The sequence below is a fragment of the Myxocyprinus asiaticus genome, chromosome 4 (assembly GCF_019703515.2).
Source record: "Myxocyprinus asiaticus isolate MX2 ecotype Aquarium Trade chromosome 4, UBuf_Myxa_2, whole genome shotgun sequence".
Lineage (NCBI taxonomy): Eukaryota > Metazoa > Chordata > Actinopteri > Cypriniformes > Catostomidae > Myxocyprinus > Myxocyprinus asiaticus.
This window is the reverse complement of record NC_059347.1, coordinates 50,959,204-50,978,938: the sequence shown is the minus strand read 5'-3', so window position 1 is coordinate 50,978,938 and position 19,735 is coordinate 50,959,204. Positions and strand designations below refer to the sequence as shown.

The 19,735-nt window shown below is 38.6% G+C and overlaps 1 protein-coding gene across 1 annotated transcript in view; it reads right to left on the bottom strand.

Annotated features, from left to right (window-relative positions):
- Window positions 1-5,318: 5,318 nt before the first annotated feature.
- zdhhc8b (zinc finger DHHC-type palmitoyltransferase 8b) overlaps window positions 5,319-19,735 on the bottom strand; it is a 105,814-nt gene continuing 91,397 nt past the window's right edge. The window contains exons 2-11 of the mRNA XM_051694179.1: window positions 19,328-19,449; window positions 18,966-19,123; window positions 18,694-18,866; window positions 16,476-16,578; window positions 16,096-16,187; window positions 13,592-13,724; window positions 13,239-13,350; window positions 12,306-12,415; window positions 10,554-11,614; window positions 5,319-6,757 (exon numbers count right to left, since the gene is read on the bottom strand). Of these exons, the coding sequence (XP_051550139.1) occupies window positions 6,607-6,757; window positions 10,554-11,614; window positions 12,306-12,415; window positions 13,239-13,350; window positions 13,592-13,724; window positions 16,096-16,187; window positions 16,476-16,578; window positions 18,694-18,866; window positions 18,966-19,123; window positions 19,328-19,449 (2,215 nt within the window). The 3' untranslated portion in view covers window positions 5,319-6,606. The remainder of the gene's footprint in view (window positions 6,758-10,553; window positions 11,615-12,305; window positions 12,416-13,238; window positions 13,351-13,591; window positions 13,725-16,095; window positions 16,188-16,475; window positions 16,579-18,693; window positions 18,867-18,965; window positions 19,124-19,327; window positions 19,450-19,735) is intronic.

The following is a 19,735-nucleotide window of genomic DNA, read 5'->3' as shown; positions in this document are numbered from 1 at the left end:
CAGTAATCAAAATACTTTTTGAATGTAACTGTATTCTAATTACCAATTATTTAAATTGTAACTGTAGTGGAATACGGTTACTTATATTTTGTATTTTAAATACGTAATCCCGTTACATGTATTCCGTTACTCCCCAACCCTGACTGTATTTTATAGCAATAATTTTGACACTTGACCATAAATACACAACAAACCACAGCATTGGCCAAAATAATGCATGGATTGATCACACACACACACACACACACACACACACACACACACACACACACACACACACACACACACACACACACACACACATCATTAAGGGGAATTATGTAAATTACACCTCTGACAGCATGGAATAGTATTTAGTTTGTTCTAATTGGGGCACATTGTAACGCAGTGTTACAACGTGCCCCATCAGCACAACTGGGATTTAAACTTGTCACTTCTGCTGGGTAGATACAATTAAAAAAAATTATACAAGATGATAGCTAACAGATTGGAGATTAAAATGATTCCAAGTTTGCCTCATTTTAAATTATCACTAAAAACAGAGATGTAATTTAACTTTCATATGAAAGTTTACTTTTACTACCTTAAAATTAACTTCTGGCAATATCTTCCATTTTTTATTTTTGTTAATTTTGCTGCAATTTTTTCTCAGCACAATGTTGATATGGCAACAAGTAAACAAATGAATTTCTGACTACCAGTGTGTGTGGAAACATCTAAATCATGTGTGTTACAAAAAGCACTGCGTTAGTTTGTGCCCCGCTCTCCCCTACCTGTGTAACGGGAATCAGCTGGTACGTGATAGCTGTGTGGTATGTGCAAACCTCACTCCCCTGGCCTCAAGAGGCGTACTAGCGACTGACACTAGAGGCGGTAGCCTTTAGCTTCCTCGTTAGCTTGCCTGCCTTCCATGCCGGAGGTCCCTGTTTGAGACTTAAATGTGGGGAATAGATTTGTTATGAAAAATGTTCAAAGTGGGCTTACATTTGATTTTTGTTAATCAAAAAATCATCTTACTGTATCAAATGTATTTGCATAAGTTGACAAATTATGTCCAATAACTATTGCCTATATATATATATATATATATACACTATATCCCAACAACCCCCCTGGGGGCATTTTACCCCAAGTGAGTGTAAGCAGTCCTGCTCGACCCACTCCGAGCGGGATTCGAACCGGCGTCAGCTGGAATGGGAGGCAGGCACGCAAACAAGGATGCTAAAGGCTACAGCCTCAGCATCAGTCGCTAGTGTGCCTCTTGAGGCCAGGGGAGTGAGGTTTACACACACTGCACAGCTATCACTTTCCAGCTGGCTCCCGTTACACTCACCACCTGAACCTCACTCCCATCCAGGACACAACACCACTGTAACCAGTCCTGCTCGACCAGCTCTGAGTGGGATTCAAACCAGCATCTCCGGCATGGGAGGCGGGCGCGCTAACAAGGAGGCTAAAGGCTACAGCCTCTAATGTCAGTCGCTAGTGCGCCTCTTGAGGCCAGGGGAGTGAGGTTTACACATACCGCACAGCTATCATGTACCAGTTGGCTCCTGTTACACTCACCCCCCTAAACCTCACTCCCATTCGGGTCATGGCATCACTGTAACCGGTCTTGGTCGACCCGCTCTGAGCGGGATTCAAATTGGCGTCAGCTGGAATGGGAGGTAGGCACAAAAACAAGGAGGCTAAAGGCCACAGCCTCTAGTGTCAGTCGCTAGTGCGCCTCTTGAGGCCAGGGGAGTGAGGTTTACACATACCGCACAGCTATCATGTACCACTTTTTACCCCAGGTGTAGGGTAAATGCCTTCTCACCACCTTTTTTTTTTATTTTTATATAATTTTATTAAAAAACAACCTTCTGTTATTCTGTTATACAGAATATACGGTATATACCGGTCAGAAGTTTGGGGTCACTTGACTGAAATGTTTCTCATTATCTTAAAAACCTTTTGATCTGAAGGCGTATGCTTAAATGTTTGAAATTAGTTTTGTAGACAAAAATATAATTGTGCTACCATATTCATTTATTTCATTATAAAACTAAAAATGTATTTAAAAAAAAATTTTTTTTGAAATGGATGATTTGGACCGAATAATAAAGTTAAGCAGCCAATAAGTGCCCAACATAGATGGGAACTCCTTCAATACTGTTTAAAAAGCATCCCAGGGTGATACCTCAAGAAGTTGGTTGAGAAAATGTCAAGAGTACATGTCTGCAAATTCTAGGTAAAGGGTGACTACTTTGAAGATGCTAAAATATAACACAGTTTTGATTTATTTTGAATTTTTTTAGTCACAACACAATTCCTATAGTTCCATTTCTGTTCTTCCATAGTTTTGATGACTTTACTATTATCCTTAAATATGAAAAATAATAATAATAAAGAATGAGTAAGTGACCCTAAACTTTTGACCGATAGTGTATATAAAATAAACTCTTAAGCACACAATTTTAACCCAACTGAAGTCTTATCTCCTGCCACACTAATTGGTTATAATGGACAGTGGAATGAATAAAGATAAGACAAAAATGAACGTTCAAGACTTTATTGTTTTTTTTTTTCCTTGATGATGAAAAATAATAGATGTACCTTGATATGAAACTATAAGGTCTTCATTGCATCTGATTGAAATACTTCATCACACAAATAAGTCCCATAGTTGTTTTTTTTCTTAAACTGTACACTTGTTACATTTGAACAGAAGGTGACGCTGTGCCAGACAGCGGAAGTGAAGAACAGAGTACTTAGCCATCAGGAGCGATGGTGCTATGTGGCCTAACAAAGTGAAACATTCACAGAAATGGAGACTACCAAACTGTAAAAGCCTTTCCACCCAAATTATTTGCATTCTGTTTGTCAGTGCATGCATTTTATAGTCTCTTAGACCCCTAAGGCAGATCTGTGAGGAAATCACAACGATATTCCTTGAAAAGACATCTGATGAGCAGCAGAGAAATTTGGGTCACTCCCATAGTCTGCTGCTTTATCAGTCTGCAAGATCACACTGTTCTCTTTTCTATATGTTATCAATAACATGGATTAACACTTTACTCCAAAATGCTCCTTATAAAATTGTTTGGCCTTTATGACCACCTTACATTATGAGACAGGCCACAGTGTGAAGTTTAGCTGTCAACTGTTTGCCTATTTTTCTTTGCCATTTCACCTGTGTTGCCCATTTTTTATGAAAAATAAAAATTATTACATTTACAGATTTTTGTCATTTTTAAAATTCTAATCAGCATCTTTTGCACTACCATGACAAATCCAGAGATCTGTTTCTTGAAAAGAAGTACGGACTTCACAATCATTTTATGTTGGATGACGTTTGGGCTAACCTTTTAAAATTTAAATAAGATAGAGAGGAAAAACCCCTTATTATGCATTTGATATGGTTACAATTACATTGAACTTTGTCTCAAAATATGTGAAACCCCTGAACATGAATCAAGTGGGGGAACATGTAAAAGTGAAATTGAAGTTATTTTTACACACAACTTTATCATACTTATATTTGCAACCAATGTTGAAAGTGAAAGGAAATGTGAAACAAAGGTTTTCTGAATTCCCTATTACATTATATCAAAATTAAACATCCCTTGCTTGTATTTATCACAAGAGCATGTTGGATATTCCAGAACTGAATCATGAAAAAGCGACAAAAGAGGCAATGAGCAATTAATACCTTTTACTTAAGCAATATCACACGAGCAAGAGTGCGATATGGTTCTACATCAGCACTGCTGTGATTCGGCCGCAGTACCAAAGGTAATCACAGCAGTGCTGATTTAGGGCCATATAGCACTATTGTGAGTGTGATATTGCTTATATACAACAGTTCAATGAACAAGTACATTTTAAAAAATTAGGAAAAACCGAGTACGGTCACAAAAAACGCATTTGTTCATGGAACTACTTTCTTACGCGACGGATCAGAATCTGCCATTGCTGATTCAAAACAAATGATGTGTCCAAGCCTCCATTAGTAATTCAAAAATGTCACTTTAGAACTAGTATCACAGCTTGGGGTGTTTCTAACAAGTTACTGGAGAAACAAGAATGTGTTTGTGTGTGTGTGTGTGTGTGTGTGTGTGTGTGTGTGTGTGTGTGTGTGTGTAGAGAGAGAGAGAGAGAGAGAGAGAGAGAGAGATGGAGCGTGTGCCATCACCTGTTGATGATGCTGTAGTCTGTTTGTCAGCTTTCTGAAGATCAACTTTCTCAGTGGAAAAATAGCCGTTCAAGCGGGGGTATTCCTCCCTATTTCACGGTAGCCGGTGGTATAGAAACCGCAATGTCCTCCGCCATTTTGTACAGTATTTCCTCTCCAATAAACTCTGGTAAGAGGTAAGCGCCTTGAGTTCTGTAATCAATCAATCTGTTGTGTCTCTCAGCTGTGATAAGCCTTAATGCTTAAGTTGTTAGTTTAAAGCCGTTTAAAGCTATTCCCTTGCTTTAGCAGTGTAGTAGTAATACGAGCGATCACATTGTGCTGTTGAATGTAACAATGAGTGACGCTGACTAACTTCACGTCACCTAACTGGCTTATATTACACATAAAAATGGTCTTTTGCCGTCACGTGCTGGCTAACATATGTAATGTCAAAAAATAAAATGTAAAGAGACACATATACAGTAGCTCTTAACACATCTGCACTGCTCTTACACTAGTTTAGAACGGCACAAACACAAGTGGAGTGAAACACACAGTGAAGCGTCCGAGTGCTGATGGTGTGTGACCATCAATACTCGTAGAACGTCTCTCGTCCAATCAGATTCGAGGACCGGAACTAACTGTTGTATATATATACATATATATATATATATATAAGGACCAATAATCATGTGTCATATGTATTCTATTATGATAACTTAAAACTTATAAAATCTCAAATGGATCCAGCATTTCAAATTTCAAAAAGGCATTTTCACTTTGAGTATAATTCTTGAAACAAATTTCCTAAAACGTTGTCGTATAATAAGATTGCTTCATACTCATTCAACATTCTTTCACTACAATAAAAAAAAAAATCTTTAAAAAACACCTCAAAATGGCAATGCATACAAATTAATTTGTACAAATAAATTATAATATGAAAATTAAAATACACCCTCTTCTGATAATTATTATTATTATTATTATTATTTTCCAAAAAGTGATGTATACCAAACTATTGAAGGTTGCGTTTAAAAAAAAAAAAAAAAACACAATATATATATGTGTGTGTGTGTGCGTGTGTATATGTACATATATATATATATATATATATATATATATATATATATATATACACATATACACACACACACACACACAGACAGACAGACAGACAGACAGACAGACAGACAGACAGATAGACAGATAGATAGATAAGGGTAAATGCGTTGATTTACTCGTATAATCCTGTTTGGGATGCAGCAATGGATTATCATCATTTAGTTTTTTTGTTTATAAATCTATACAGATGTATCAGTGGAAATTATAGAAGAAATAATGCAGCTTAAACTTGGAGATTGTGGACCTTCAGTACATCTGGATAATTCATATTTAACTCCTCACTTCCTTCATGTTACAAAATATTTTTCAAATGTTTTAAAGGACAAAAAATTTAACTGTAAAACATGGTTGAATATGGCTTTAACCTGTGGCCGGTACTGGTAATACACAGTGGTGTTTCAGATTACAAATTAACTTCTACATCTTTTCCACTATAAAATACTTTTCCAAAGTAAAACAAAGTTTGAAAGAAAGTTTAAATAGACTGGTGATAATGGCCAGAATCCAGTCAACATACTGAATTATTATTATTATTATTTTTTTATTTTCTTATTTTTTATTTATTTTTTTTATATTACATACATGTTTATTTCTATGGCAGCTTATAGTTTCACTTTAGAAAATAAGTAAATGACCACCATATTCAAAAAATAAAACTTTTGTGAAGGTTTTTAATGTACACAAGTGCTCTTATGGTTGGTTTAGAGCCAGATAGATTAACTGGCAAATGTATTTGAGATGAAATGAGGAAAAACCCTGATTGTTAGATCAGTATAATTATTGAAATATAGTAAAAATGTAATGGCGTGTACATATACAACCACATTCAAGTGTGTGGAAAGGTTACTGAGACCAGTTACTGCAGAAATAGATCTGCATACTGAGCACCTTTGCATTCAATAAGTGACCTTTGACCTTTATACAAACAATAGAACGGACACTGTACATATTCAGCCCTTATTGGTGTATTTTTTACATTTCAATTATAAGTTTGTAAACCAGTACTTTCTTATGTGTGTAATGTCCTCTGATGACTGACACACACAAAAACACACAATGCTCTTTTGTCGAAGTGATTCCAGTTGTATTTTACATGGGGCCACACGGAAAGCTGCAGGGCCGTCTCTTCAGCTAAGAAGGGGCCAATGCAAAATCTTCTCTGATCAGACCTGCCACAGAGACAGTGTGCCTCCAGATTGGTCAGTTTAAGTATAATTTTAAAGAACAGTATCAGGAAAGAGAAACTCTTTTCCTTGAGCACAAGTGGAGGTGATGTTGTTATGGCAGTGCTTTTCCTCACAGGCAGTGTCTCTTCTAGCTGTCCATCAAACGGAAATCTCATATGTAGTTCCACCCACGCCTGTGACCTTTCTGACATTTTTTTGACTCAGTGGAGTTCCAGTAGGTGTCCCTAGATGGCAGTCACGTGCTTGGCCCTTTAGTTGCCCGTTGACTTTACCTTGACCCAGGTCCTCTCTATGTAGAGAAAATATCAGAAAAGAAGTACAGATATTTGAGGTGTGCATGTCATGGTCTTGGGCTAATAGTTCCAAAATCATATTTTTGCCTGGATCAAATCATGCAGCCTAATGTTAGTCACTCTTAAAAGGACCCTCAACCCAGTTATACAATGAACATAAAACTCAGTAGAAAGAGCAAAGACAATAAAGTGTAAACGACATGAATAATGAAATTGTTTAGGAAACATCACTTACAAAATTCAACATAAACAAAATACAATCTCATGAATGGATACTGGATCATGAATACTGGTATTGATTTCTGACAAAGCAGCATATTTTAAAGGAATATTTTGAGTTCAATACAAGTTAAAGGAATAGTTCACACAAAAATTCTCTCATCATTTTCTCACCCTCATGCCATCCCAGATGTGTGAATTTCTTTCTTCTGCTGAACACAAACAAAGACTTTTAGAAGAATATTTGAGCTTTGTAGGTCCTCACAACGCAAGTGAATGGTGGCCAGGCAATTGAAGCTTCAAAAAGGAGATAAAATCAGCATAAAGGTAATTCATAACACTCCAGTGGTTAAATCCATGTGTTTAGAAGCTATATGATAGGTGTTTTTTTCTTTTTTTTTTTTTACTATAAATTCTCCTCCCTGCCCAGTAGGTGGCAATATGCAAGAAGAATGCGTATTGCCAAAACACAAGAAGAATGTGAAAGTGAAAGTGGAGATTTGTAGTTACAAAGTAATTACAGTTGTGCTCAAAAGTTTGCATACCCTGGCAGAAATTGTGAAATTTTGGCATTGATTTTGAAAATATGACTGATCATGCAAAAAAACTGTCTTTTATTTAAGGATAGTGATCATATGAAGCCATTTATCATCACATAGTTGTTTGGCTCCTTTTTACATCATAATGATAACAGAAATTACCCAAATGGCGCTGATCAAAAGTTTACATACCCATGAATGTTTGGCCTTGTTACAGACACACAAGGTGACACACACAGGATTAAATGGCAATTAGTGTCTGTGTTTAAATAGTCAGTGAGTTTGTTAGCACTCACGTGGGTGCACTGAGCAGGCTAGATACTGAGCCACGGGGAGCAGAAAAGAACTGTCAAAAGACCTGCGTAACAAGGTAATGGAACTTTATAAAGATGGAAAAGGATATAAAAAGATATCCAAAGCCTTGAAAATACCAGTCAGTACTGTTCAATCAATTATTAAGAAGTGGAAATGGGATCTCTTGATACCAAGCCAAGACCAGGTAGACCAAGGAAGATTTCAGCCACAACTGCCAGAAGAATTGTTCGGGATACGAAGAAAAACCCACAGGTAACCTCAGGAGAAATACAGGCTGCTCTGGAAAGACGGTGTGGTGGTTTCAAGGAACACAATATGACAATACTTGAACAAAAATGAGCTGCATGGTCGAGTTGCCAGAAAGAAGCCAGTGCCACAAAAAAGCCCGGGTACAATATGCCCGACAACACCTTGACACGCCTCACAGCTTCTGGCACACTGTAATTTGGAGTGACGAGTCCAAAATAGAGCTTTATGGTCACAATCATAAAAGGGGTCAACAAGGCCTATAGTGAAAAAAATACCATCCCCACTGTGAAGCATGGTGTTGGCTCAATGATGTTTTGGGGGTGTGTGAGCACTAAAGGCACGGGGAATCTTGTGAAAATTGATGGCAAGATGAATGCAGCATGTTTTCAGAAAATACTGGCAGACAATTTGCATTCTTCTGCACGAAAGCTGCGCATGGGACACTCTTGGACTTTCCAGCACGACAATGACCCTAAGCACAAGGCCATGTTGACCCTCCAGTGGTTACAGCAGAAAAAGGTGAAGGTTCTGGAGCGGCCATCACAGTCTCCTGACCTTAATATCATCAAGCCACTCTAGGGAGAGATCAAACGCGCGGTTCATGCAAGACAACCAAAAACTTTGCATGACCTGGAGGCATTTTGCCAAGACGAATGGGAAGCTATACCACCTGCAAGAATTTGGGGGTCAACTATTACAAAAGACTGCACGCTGTCATTGATGCTAAAGGGGCCAATACACAGTATTAAGAACTAAGGGTATGCAGACTTTTGAACAGGGGTCATTTCATTTTTTTCTTTGTTGCCATGTTTTGTTTTATGATTGTGCCATTCTGTTATAACCTACAGTTGAATATGAATCCCATAAGAAATAAAAGAAATGTGTTTTGCCTGCTCACTCATGTTTTCTTTAAAAATGGTACATATATTACCAATTCTCCAAGGGTATGCAAACTTTTGAGCACAAATGTAAATACTGATCTGTTTCTCACCCACACTTCATATCACTTCTGAAGACATGGATTTAATCACTGGAGTCGTATGGCTTACTTTTATGCTGCCTTTATGTGCTTTTGGAGCTTCAAAATGTTGGTACCCATTCACTTGCATTGTATATACAGAGCTTAGATATATTTGTATGTGTGTGTGTGTATTTGTTTGTTTTCTGTAAAATCTTCATCTCTTTTGAACAATTGTGTTTGGATTTTGAGGAGAGGATCTATGAATTAATGACTGCATACATCAGATATTGTGATATCAGGCACACTGAAAAAGTTCCATGAACTTGTACATGTATGTAGGCGCATTTTCAAATTTTCCGATCGTAAGTTTATTTCCTTTTTAAGCCACATGTAACCTGGGGCAGTGGTGGCTCAGTGGTTAAGGCTCTGGGTTACTGATCAGAAGGTTGGGGGTTCAAGCCAAATGCCACTGTTGGGCCCTTGAGCAAGGCCCTTGACCCTATCTGCTCAAGGGGCACTGTATCATGGCTTGACCCTGCGCTCTGACCCCAGCTTATCTGGATAAGTGAGAAAAAGAATTTCACTGTATGTGCAAATGTGTGATAAATAAATAAAATTATGAATTAACTGCATAGTTTCAAAATCTTGTTTTAGCATGATTGATTGACAGGTAGAACTTTCACCCTAGAACTTCTTGGTTTCAACAGACTTGTGCTTGGGGAGTCAAAAAATATATAATTTAAGCCCATCCACTGTCATGTCTATGCCATTATAATGGATGTTACGCCCCTGAAAGTAGTAGGCTACTTGTAAAATGAAAACAAGTATGACGGATAAAAATAAACCATGACGGAAATTTTACAACTCAAAGATTTTTTCTACCGCAGCCTCTGCCTCAATGTAACCCAGATTTGTACTTTTTTTTGTTTGTTTTTTGAGAAAATGAGGGTCAAGCCAAAATTAACTTTTGTGGTAATCAACATCATGCCACAAATGCATAACTTGTATTGACCCAGAATATTCTTTGAAGTAGAGATAAGCATGATGCAATCAAATGTACCCTATAAGTAGATGCCATGCAAAAAGTGTCATAAATAAGCTCATGAATCTGGATGAACAGGCATGCACAGTGAAAGTGTAATATGAGAATAAGAGCAAATTTATTTGTATGTAAATAAAAATATATAATCACACATGCTTTTTTCTTCTCTGAATAAAGGCAAAAACATACATAAGCTTAAGTCATGCATATAAAGTTATATAATAATAATCTAACTAATAATACTTAAAGACACCTGTAATTTATTGAAGCACAAAAAAAGAACTACATTTAAAAAAAAAAAAAAATTTACTTTCTTTATATTGCACACGTGAAATCTCTTTTCTAAAGTCTCTTGACCATATTGGATCAGAGAATACATAACTCATCTATCTCGTTTAGTCTATACACCATGCACCTTTCTTCAGCCGCTGTGCTGATTGGCTAAAAGAGGATGCTATGCGTCATACCTTGTACCCAGATGTGGGGAGTCCGCCCTCTCCAGGGCACTTATGAAGGCGACCTTCTGATGGGTGTATGAGGGGGAAACGGGCACAACGGTTGGGGAGTGATGGGCTTGGTGCACCGGAGAGCGATATTGATATTCGGCTGTTCTACCCTGCATGTTTCCCAGATTGCCTCCATCTGTGTGGAGGGAAGTAGTGGATGTTCTCGGCACTCTTGCGAGCGAGGAGGCTGAAGAACGAAGAACAGGAGTTCGGGGAGCGTATCCCACCATTCCAACCCCCATCAAGTTATCTCGAGAACCACACACAGGTGGAGTGGGCTCTCTGGAACCGGGTCCTCTGGGGCCATCAGGGTAGCACGCCCCAGGTGGGAGTCCATAGGCAGCTGCAGTGCAGGTGTCAAACACACCTGAATCATTGCCATAGGCCACTGGTGCTTGCCGATGCATGAGCTTCTCTCTCTCCTCAAGCTCTTTCCTCTCCTGGATGGAGGCCATAATGGTTTTGGAGAGGTTGTCGTAGCGGACTGGGGAGGGGTCTCGCTCATGGTCTCTCGAAAGTGGTGACTGCCGGCCGTACATCGCTCCTACATGCACAGGGCTGTAGGATGGCGGGCCAGCATGCCGTTGAAGCTCGGGCCCTCGCACATGGCACATTTTAGTGGGCAGGTAGGGTGAATGGAACCCCATGGAGGGCACTCCTGGGTGGGCAGCACACTCGCCCACAGAGGGCGTTACATTGGTGGTCAGCAGGCTGTCATAGGAGAGACTGCCATTGCGGCCGGATAGTGTTCCAGGGGAAAAGACTCCTTTGTGAGGGGTGGAGGTGACTGTTTCAGGTTTGCTGCCCCCTAGTGGTGCACGGTCAGCCCTGTTAACTCCCTGTTTAAGACTGATCGAGCGAGATGTCGTGCTGAAAGAGTCCAGCTGGAACGGGGATGACTGGTATGTTCGATGGAGAGGAGTGCCGCGGTAGTCAGGCAGATCCAGATTAGGCTCCGAACGGTAATCATGACCTCTCTCTTCTAAAACTGCTGAGTGCTTACCATTCTCAGACATTACGATCTGAGGAGAGTGCAAAATTTTTTTAAAGAAATGCCAACAAAAATGTACTTGATAATTGTCAATTAAGAAAGACTTTGAAAAATCAGAAGAAACTTAAAGTCATTGTGCAACCCTGTTTACAACACATTTCACTTCTGTAAGGTGGCATATTTCCAAGTGAAACTAGGTATTTAACAAGAAAAAAGTGTACATGATGGGACTTGAGTTTATCCATTGGGAATTGAATGGATTTTAGGCATGGAAGTAGGCATTCCATATCAATATGGAGCCAACCCATGAAATGCCTAGCTTAGGTGACGCCAGCAGAAAAGATACGTTTTTTCAGAAGAACAGAAAGTTACTTCATTTCAATTAAAGATTACCACGACAAAACAATTTTAAATTTGGAATACAACATGCATCAATCAATAGTTTGCAAAATATATGACCAGGAACATGCATTAAGAAAGTAAATATGGTCCCACGTTGACTTTAATTTACAAACTTAAGTACAATCTCTGAAATTGCAACAGTCACATTTTAGAAATGAAAATCAGGGGGCAATCAGATTGTATATTCACAATCCAATGAAATGCAGCACACACAATGCATGAAGCCTTCTTGAGCATTTTATAAATTATCTTTTTAGGCTGCATTTACTGAACTCATTATTCAGGTTTATCAGCAGCTAGAGTCAGATTGTTGCTCCCACCTTTTCTCCTGTTGCATGATAGTGTACTTTGGGCATGGTGCCGAAGGAAGGTCGGTATTTGTACATGGCTGGTGTGGATGGATTGGTGGTTTTGCTGGACAGGGAACTCTCTAGAAAGTGTGACACAAATTACAGTAATTCAATAACTTAAAGGAATATTCCGGGTTCAATACAAGTTAAGCTCAATCGACAGCATTTGTGGCATAATGCTGATGTCCCTCCATTGAGGCACTTACAATAGAAGTGAATTGGGAAAATTTTTGGAGGGTTTAAAAGGCAGAAATTTGAAGCTTATAATTATTAAAAGCACTTACATGAATTCATCTGTTAAAACTCATGTAGTATTTGAGCTGTAAAGTTGTTTAAATGATCCTTTTTACAGTCATTTTAGTGTTTGTTGACATTAAATCGTCATGGCAACGAAATTGTAAAATTGGCTATAACTTTACACAGAAAAGGTTAGTAGGTGATTTTATGACACTAAAATCATGTTTACATGCATATTGTTTACGTCATGTGGCTATACCTTTGAAAAAGTGATGCTTCCCCCATTCACCTCCATTGTAAGTGATTTACTGTAACCTTGATTTTTGCTTTATTTTTAAGAAAAGGAGGGACGAGTCAAAATTATTTTTTGTGGTAATCAACATTATGCCACAAAAGCTGTCGATTGAGCTTAACTTGTATTGGACCCGGAATATTCCTTTAACAGTGCTGTAAAAAGATGCACCACCAGATGGCAGCAGAAGTGCAGTTAAGGAAAATTCAACAACCAGCTAAATGTGGCAAGTCAAATTTCAGCACAGAAGTTGTATTTATTTTATTTTTAAATGCGGTGCTCACAAAAACAAGCAAACAAACAAAAAAAGCTTCTAAATAACCTGCAGTATTGACTATGACTGACTGCAAAAGTTGTTCTTTAGAGCTACTTGCCTTCGCTGGAAGTAAGTTGACTCTTGAGTTGGTTATAGCGTTCTGCTTTGGGTGGCAGAGGTGGATGTGTGTCAACACCTTTATTATCCACACCATCCAGACTTATCTTAGACTGAGGCAAAAAAACAAGTTTCCATTCACATATTCATTTTTGGAAAGCACATAGACTTAGGAAAAAACATTCTTAAAACTGTTCCTTTAAAACAATCATCAGAACTGGAATAATTACAATCTAAGTTATGAGTCTGTATGGATATAATTAGGACCCCCTAGTACAATAACTGAAATGATTAAAAACCATTGACATTCCAGGCTGTAGGCAGACAGAGAATTAAAAGCTTTTTTAGACTCACTTTGGTTCGTTGGATGTTACTATGGATACCATTGTCAGTGACTTTTACACTGATGTGGCGGGTAGAGAGGTCAGGACGGAGGAATGGCGGTTTGATAGTGATGGGAGTTTTCTTCCTGGGATCAGCGATGTATCTGCATAGCAGAGATTCAATGTAAAACAATAGCAGCTGACATGTTGAAACACCAGAACTACATAATCTGCAAGCTTTTTATTGATGTTTTCCTTCTAAAACCTCACAGCTCAGCTATGTTTTATATAAAGCATAAAAGCTTTGTGTACTGGGTATATAACACCCCTCGGAGCAAACACATTCAATTTAAAACATCTTGTAAATTCATGGGCAAGAACAAATCAATGCCACAATCAGATCCCCAGGTAGGTTACACAAGACTTAATGTCTTTTTCCGATTCAAGGAAATTCTTCATCAAAAGATTGTCCTATGTTTCTTTTTTTGAAGATACCTTCACCAGTCTTAAGTCATTAACCTTGGCTCCGATCTGTGTTTATACGGTAATCACTTTCTCTCCCCATTGTTTCAAGAGCTGATTCAAACCTTAACTGCCTTACCCTCTTCCTGCTTAAGTTTCATAATACAGGCAAGAAAAACAGGACACAATCTACCTTCCTATGGACCCCTATTCTTCTCAAACCCCTCTAGACTTTCCTCTAGTTATAAACAACCTTTTTTTCCCCCCTCTGTCTGCTGTATGAATGTCACAAATTTTTTAAGGTTTCACGTTAAGGCCACGATTGACTTAGATCTCAAATAACGGGTGCTAATTTGCTTGTGCAATCTATGAAATTACACGTGTGTGTCGTGGGCGTTTTGTGGGTGATTTACTAAGAAAAATCACGCAAATAACTACACGTGCAAATATGTTGGACACCCTCCAAAAGGAGGCTTTTGCGGCACTCGCATCAAATGCAATTAGAGTACAGCTCTCACTAAATACCATTTTATTTTATTCGATATGGAATTTATATGTTACAGCCTGCTTCGTGTACTGGAAAGAACCGCCACTTAAAATATTTCACAATATTTCGGCAGTTAAAATGTATTACGCGCATTTGGAGGCACGCCTCTAAATTGCACATTCATTTCGGGGAAACACGCTAAAATTGGCAAGACCTGCTATTTTGCGCATCTGAAAGACGCAACCTTTAAAAGTCAATGTTAGTATAGGGGACCTGAGTAGCTTAGCAAGTAAAGACGCTGACTACCACAACTGGAGTCGCAAGTTTGAATCCAGGGTGTGTTGAGTGACTCCAGTCAGGCTTCCTAAGCAACCACTTGGCCTGGTTGCTAGGGTGGGAAGAGTTACGTTGGGTTATTCTCCTCGTGGTCACTATAATGTGGTTCTCGCTCTCAGTGGGGCGCGTGGTGAGTTGTGCCTGGATGCCGCGGAGAATAGTCTCCCACACTAACACGCACTAACACTAACAACACTAACACGTGCTAGATCTCCGCGATAACGCGCTCAACAAGCCACGTGATAAGATGTGCCGATTTACGGTCTCAGATGCGGAGGCAACTGAGATTCGTCCTCCGCCACCCGGATTGAGGCGAGTCACTACGCCACCACGAGGAATTAGAGCGCATTGGGAATTGGGCATTCCAAACTGGGGAGAAAAGCGGAGAAAATCGTAAGTTTCAGAACTCAAAATGTCCTCCTCACTGAAAAATATGAGCATTTGTTGAAACCAAGCTGACAAAACGACTCGTTCTCTACTTCCTCCGCATTGTGATGTCACACTGTGGTAGACATTTGCATCTGACCGCCTCCACAACAACATATCAACGCCTACTTTACCTAATCACTTCCGTAGTCCCGCCCCAGTAGCGATGAGCAGTGAGATTACAAGGAGAGAGAGCAGGTCAGTCAAGAGCAGAGAGCCAATCATAACAGTGGGCGTTTACTGCCAAATCTTAAAGGAGCGCAGCACCAAAACAGAGCGTTTCTGCCAGAGGGTCTGATTGAGGGTGAAAAATAATCAAGTTTTACAAATATATGACTGCTTTTTTATGCAAAAAGCATTACTTATATTATAAGTGAACCTTAAGGAACATATTAAAATAATAAAAAAGGCATGTCATGACACCTTTAAACACCATGGTTTAATTTCCCCCTGCTTTGTTTGCCCTTATGATGTTAGTGTTTTAATTTTCTTCGTGATGGACAGTCAGGGAATTCACTGTTTTATAGCTCTTCTCTTGAATGTTCATTGCATCCCGTCTGTTTTGCAAACGGAAAACACAACAAAACCTAATGTAAATTAATTTAAAGTGAAATGAAACACCCAACTCTCTGCTCCAATATGACTCATAGAATAAGACAGCTGTCAACTGCCAAGCAACCAGCTGTCAGGGGACATGGAAACGAGCTGAAGTGCCAAGTGTCACGACTGACTTTCATACACTCCTGGTATGTGCGAGAGAATGACTGTTTACAAACGTGCTTATACATGTGTAGTAGCCAACATGTGCCAGAATCTCCTTTCACCTCGGAGCGAGCGGACTGCACAAAACATGTTTCACGTTGCCACAGCAACCCCGAGTGAACGGATTGACTCCTCCTCGGAACTTTCCTGTCACCTGAGAACAGAGAGATAGGATTAATTCTTTTAACATACTGAGGAGATGAAAAACAACTGTCCTTGACCCACAGGCCCCGTAATGTGTAATAAAAATAACAGGCTTTGTAACAGATGTCGTGCTCGAACAACAGAAGGCAATCTAGTTGGAAAGACATCAAGGTGATTCTGAGTGGGTGTGAAAAGTGTGAAAACGTGCCGAATATTCTGTCACTATTTGTGTCCATGTTGTATGCAGAGGACCAGATTTACATATCGCATGGTGTAAATGTGTGCATGTGTGTTTTACCTGTTCATTTGTGGTGCGTCCTCGGGCCACCAGAACCATGTGAAATCCAGTGAGGCCCACAACCGGGATGAAGAACAGTCCAGCCACACACATAACCACCATACTGGAGGGAGGAAGAGTCAAGGAGCCCACTGTGTTGTTAACAGAACATCAACACCTTGTTCTAATTAGGTGTGACATGGCAAGTTTTCAGCATCAAGTGACACTGACGGTCGCAGCTGGTCAGGACAAAAACTAAGGTTGACATTGAAGAGATCTGATTTATCACGTGATGATTTGCTGCACTGCATGTTCCAGGTTCAACACAAGTTTTGCTCAATCGATAGCATTTGTGGCATAAGGTTTATAACCACAAAAAATAGTAATACTTTAGAATAAGGTTACATTTGTTAACATTAGTAATTGCATTAGGTATCATGAAATAACAATGAACAATATATTTTTACAGTATTTATTAATTATTATTTTGTTCATGTTAGTTAATAAAAATACAATTGTTCATTTTTAGTTCATGTTATAGTTCAAAGTGCATTAACTAATGTCAACATTAACCCTTAAACGCATACGTCTCTAAAGACCCGGGACATCATTCACTCCCTCATCCATTTTTTGGAGCTGTGTCCACACCTCTTTAGTATTCCTCAATCTATCTCTTATAAATACTGTAGCACAAAAAATGGCAAAATTGCAAAACAATTAATAAAATAACATAAAATTATTACAACGGTTTAAGTACCAAAAGTGTATAGGGTCATTAGAGACCCGAGCTATGTAAGAGTGTCGTTTTTTTTTGTTTTGTTTTTTTTCACTTCCATAAATTACATTTTTTATGATTATTTCATATCTATTAAATTTACTATCACATGATATCTATTTCTTTGTTTATTACAAGATAAATAAGTAGTATATTCATACAAATAAATACTTTATCACATTGAGTTTCTGTGCAACAATGAATTATCAACAATGGTGACTTATCAGTATCCCATATGCATGTACACATACATAATATACAAGCTATTTTTTACTATTATTGACTTGATTTACATTTGACATTGCTATTTGACGAAGAAACAACATCAAAGTAAACTCTAGCAAGTACAACACATGAATAGTATGATATGACTGTTGTCATTTGGGTGTACTGTTGAAATTATGTAAGTTGTGCATCTATTTAGACTCAAAAAGTGTCTGAGAAAATACATACTGTATGTGTAACGTCTGTGTAAATTATGTGTAGCTTATGTGTATCTAATGTGTAAATTATGTGTTCTTTGCAGCTCAATATTTGTTTGACAGCCAGTTGCGTCTCATGAAATTTCAGTGTGAAAATCTAGATTTGTCCTGATTTGTTGCATTGTCTCTTTGATTTATGAAAAATAAAACATCAAAATATATCAAAATTTATTTTATTTTATTATTTCCTAATTGTCTTGAAAATATTGTGAAATTTTTACACTATCTGGGCATTTTGTAGTTCCATTTTTGATAGATATGTGTGTCGGGTCTCTAAAGACAAATAATAAGAAAATTCCCATGCATTTACATTTATGCATTTGGCAGACGCTTTTATCCAAAGCAACTTACTTATTACATAATAACGCACTTATTACAGGGACAATCCCCCTGGAGCAACCTGGAGTTAAGTGCCTTGCTCAAGGACACAATGGTGATGGCTGTGGGGATTGAACCAGCAATATGCGACCAACGTCATGGCAACAAAGTTTATATATTGGATGTTTTGATAACACTAATACGTTTAGTAAGTGATTTCATCACACTAAAATTATTTTAACATGTAAAATGTTTACATCTTGTGGCTATAGTTGTGAAACAGTGTGTATTTTATTTATGGACTGGCCCCATTTATTGTAAGTGCCTTCCTGTGACCACAATTTAGAGGGGCAAGTTGAATATATTTTTGTGGTAATCAACATTACGCTACAAATGTAGTTAATTGAGCTTAACTTGTACTGAACACGAAAAATTCCTTTAAAAGGGTCCTCATCTTTTTGATACTGGCATTTCAGGGGGTTTTTTTGGTCAAGAAAGCAGATGAAAATTGGCTGGACCTGCCTGAATTTTTATTTTATTTTATTATTTTTCTTTTTTTGCATGATTAGAGCTAAAGAACGTACATTTATGATGAATTTATGATTTATGATGCTTCTTTTCCCCAATGTTTCTTTTTGGAACCATTTCTCTCATGGAAGGATACGTCACAGTTGTGTGGAGGGCACTCAACCTCTCGAGGTGGTGCAACACAAACAGCAGGCCAAAGGAAAATACGCCCACCATGTGAACACTTAAAGACAGCAGAAACAAGAAGAAATAGCGATAATTCCTCCGGCCAATGCAGTTGTTCACCCATGGGCAGTGATGGTCAAACTCCTACAATGAGAAGGAAAATGTGTGAGCACTTGACATTTGAGATCATTTTATATTATTAGGGGAATGCTGGTATGGTATGTGTATGTAAGTGTGTCTCACCTCTACGCAGTTGTCACACACACTGCAGTGAGAGCAGCGCGGAGGTCTGTAGAAGTGGCATGTGGCGCACCACTTCATCCGCACCTGAATTCCTTTTATCTCCACGTTTTTATAGAGCGGAGCTCGGAAATCATCATCTTTATCCTCGTCCTCATCCGCTGGGATTGGAGGAAAGATAGACAGAATTTCCAATATTTACATTAACTAGTGTGACCTGCTTATAGATACAGTTTGCCTTAGTTTACAATAACACAAGATGCGAAGATGCTTTCATCTATAGAATGCTTGCACTATAATCCACATTTATAATCCAAATGTATAAATAAAAATATACATTTCCACATATTTAAAAGGGACTGTACCTCTGGGGAATACTCCTGGATCCATGAAGGTGGCCATGCTGAAGTTGCCCAACACAAAGAGGAAGACGATGCCATTGTATAAAGGCACAACAGGGGAGATGTCCTTGGTTAACCACGGACACCTGAAAGGGTATGACACAAAGAGAGAGAGAGAGAGAGAGAGAGAGAGAGAGAGAGAGAAAGAGAGAAGGATTATGAACTAGAATGCTAAAGCTGACAGTTTGAAGAAGGATATGCAATCCTCTTCACTGTATTACAGCCTGTACAGCTGAAAACAACTCGCTTTAGGTGCCCCTCCATTGACAATACCCCAGGAAATGGAGCTCAACCGTGCCCATATGCCCAACAACACACACAAAAAAAAAAGTCAAACTACTGTTTCTGATTTCACTGTGAAATCAGTCTGGT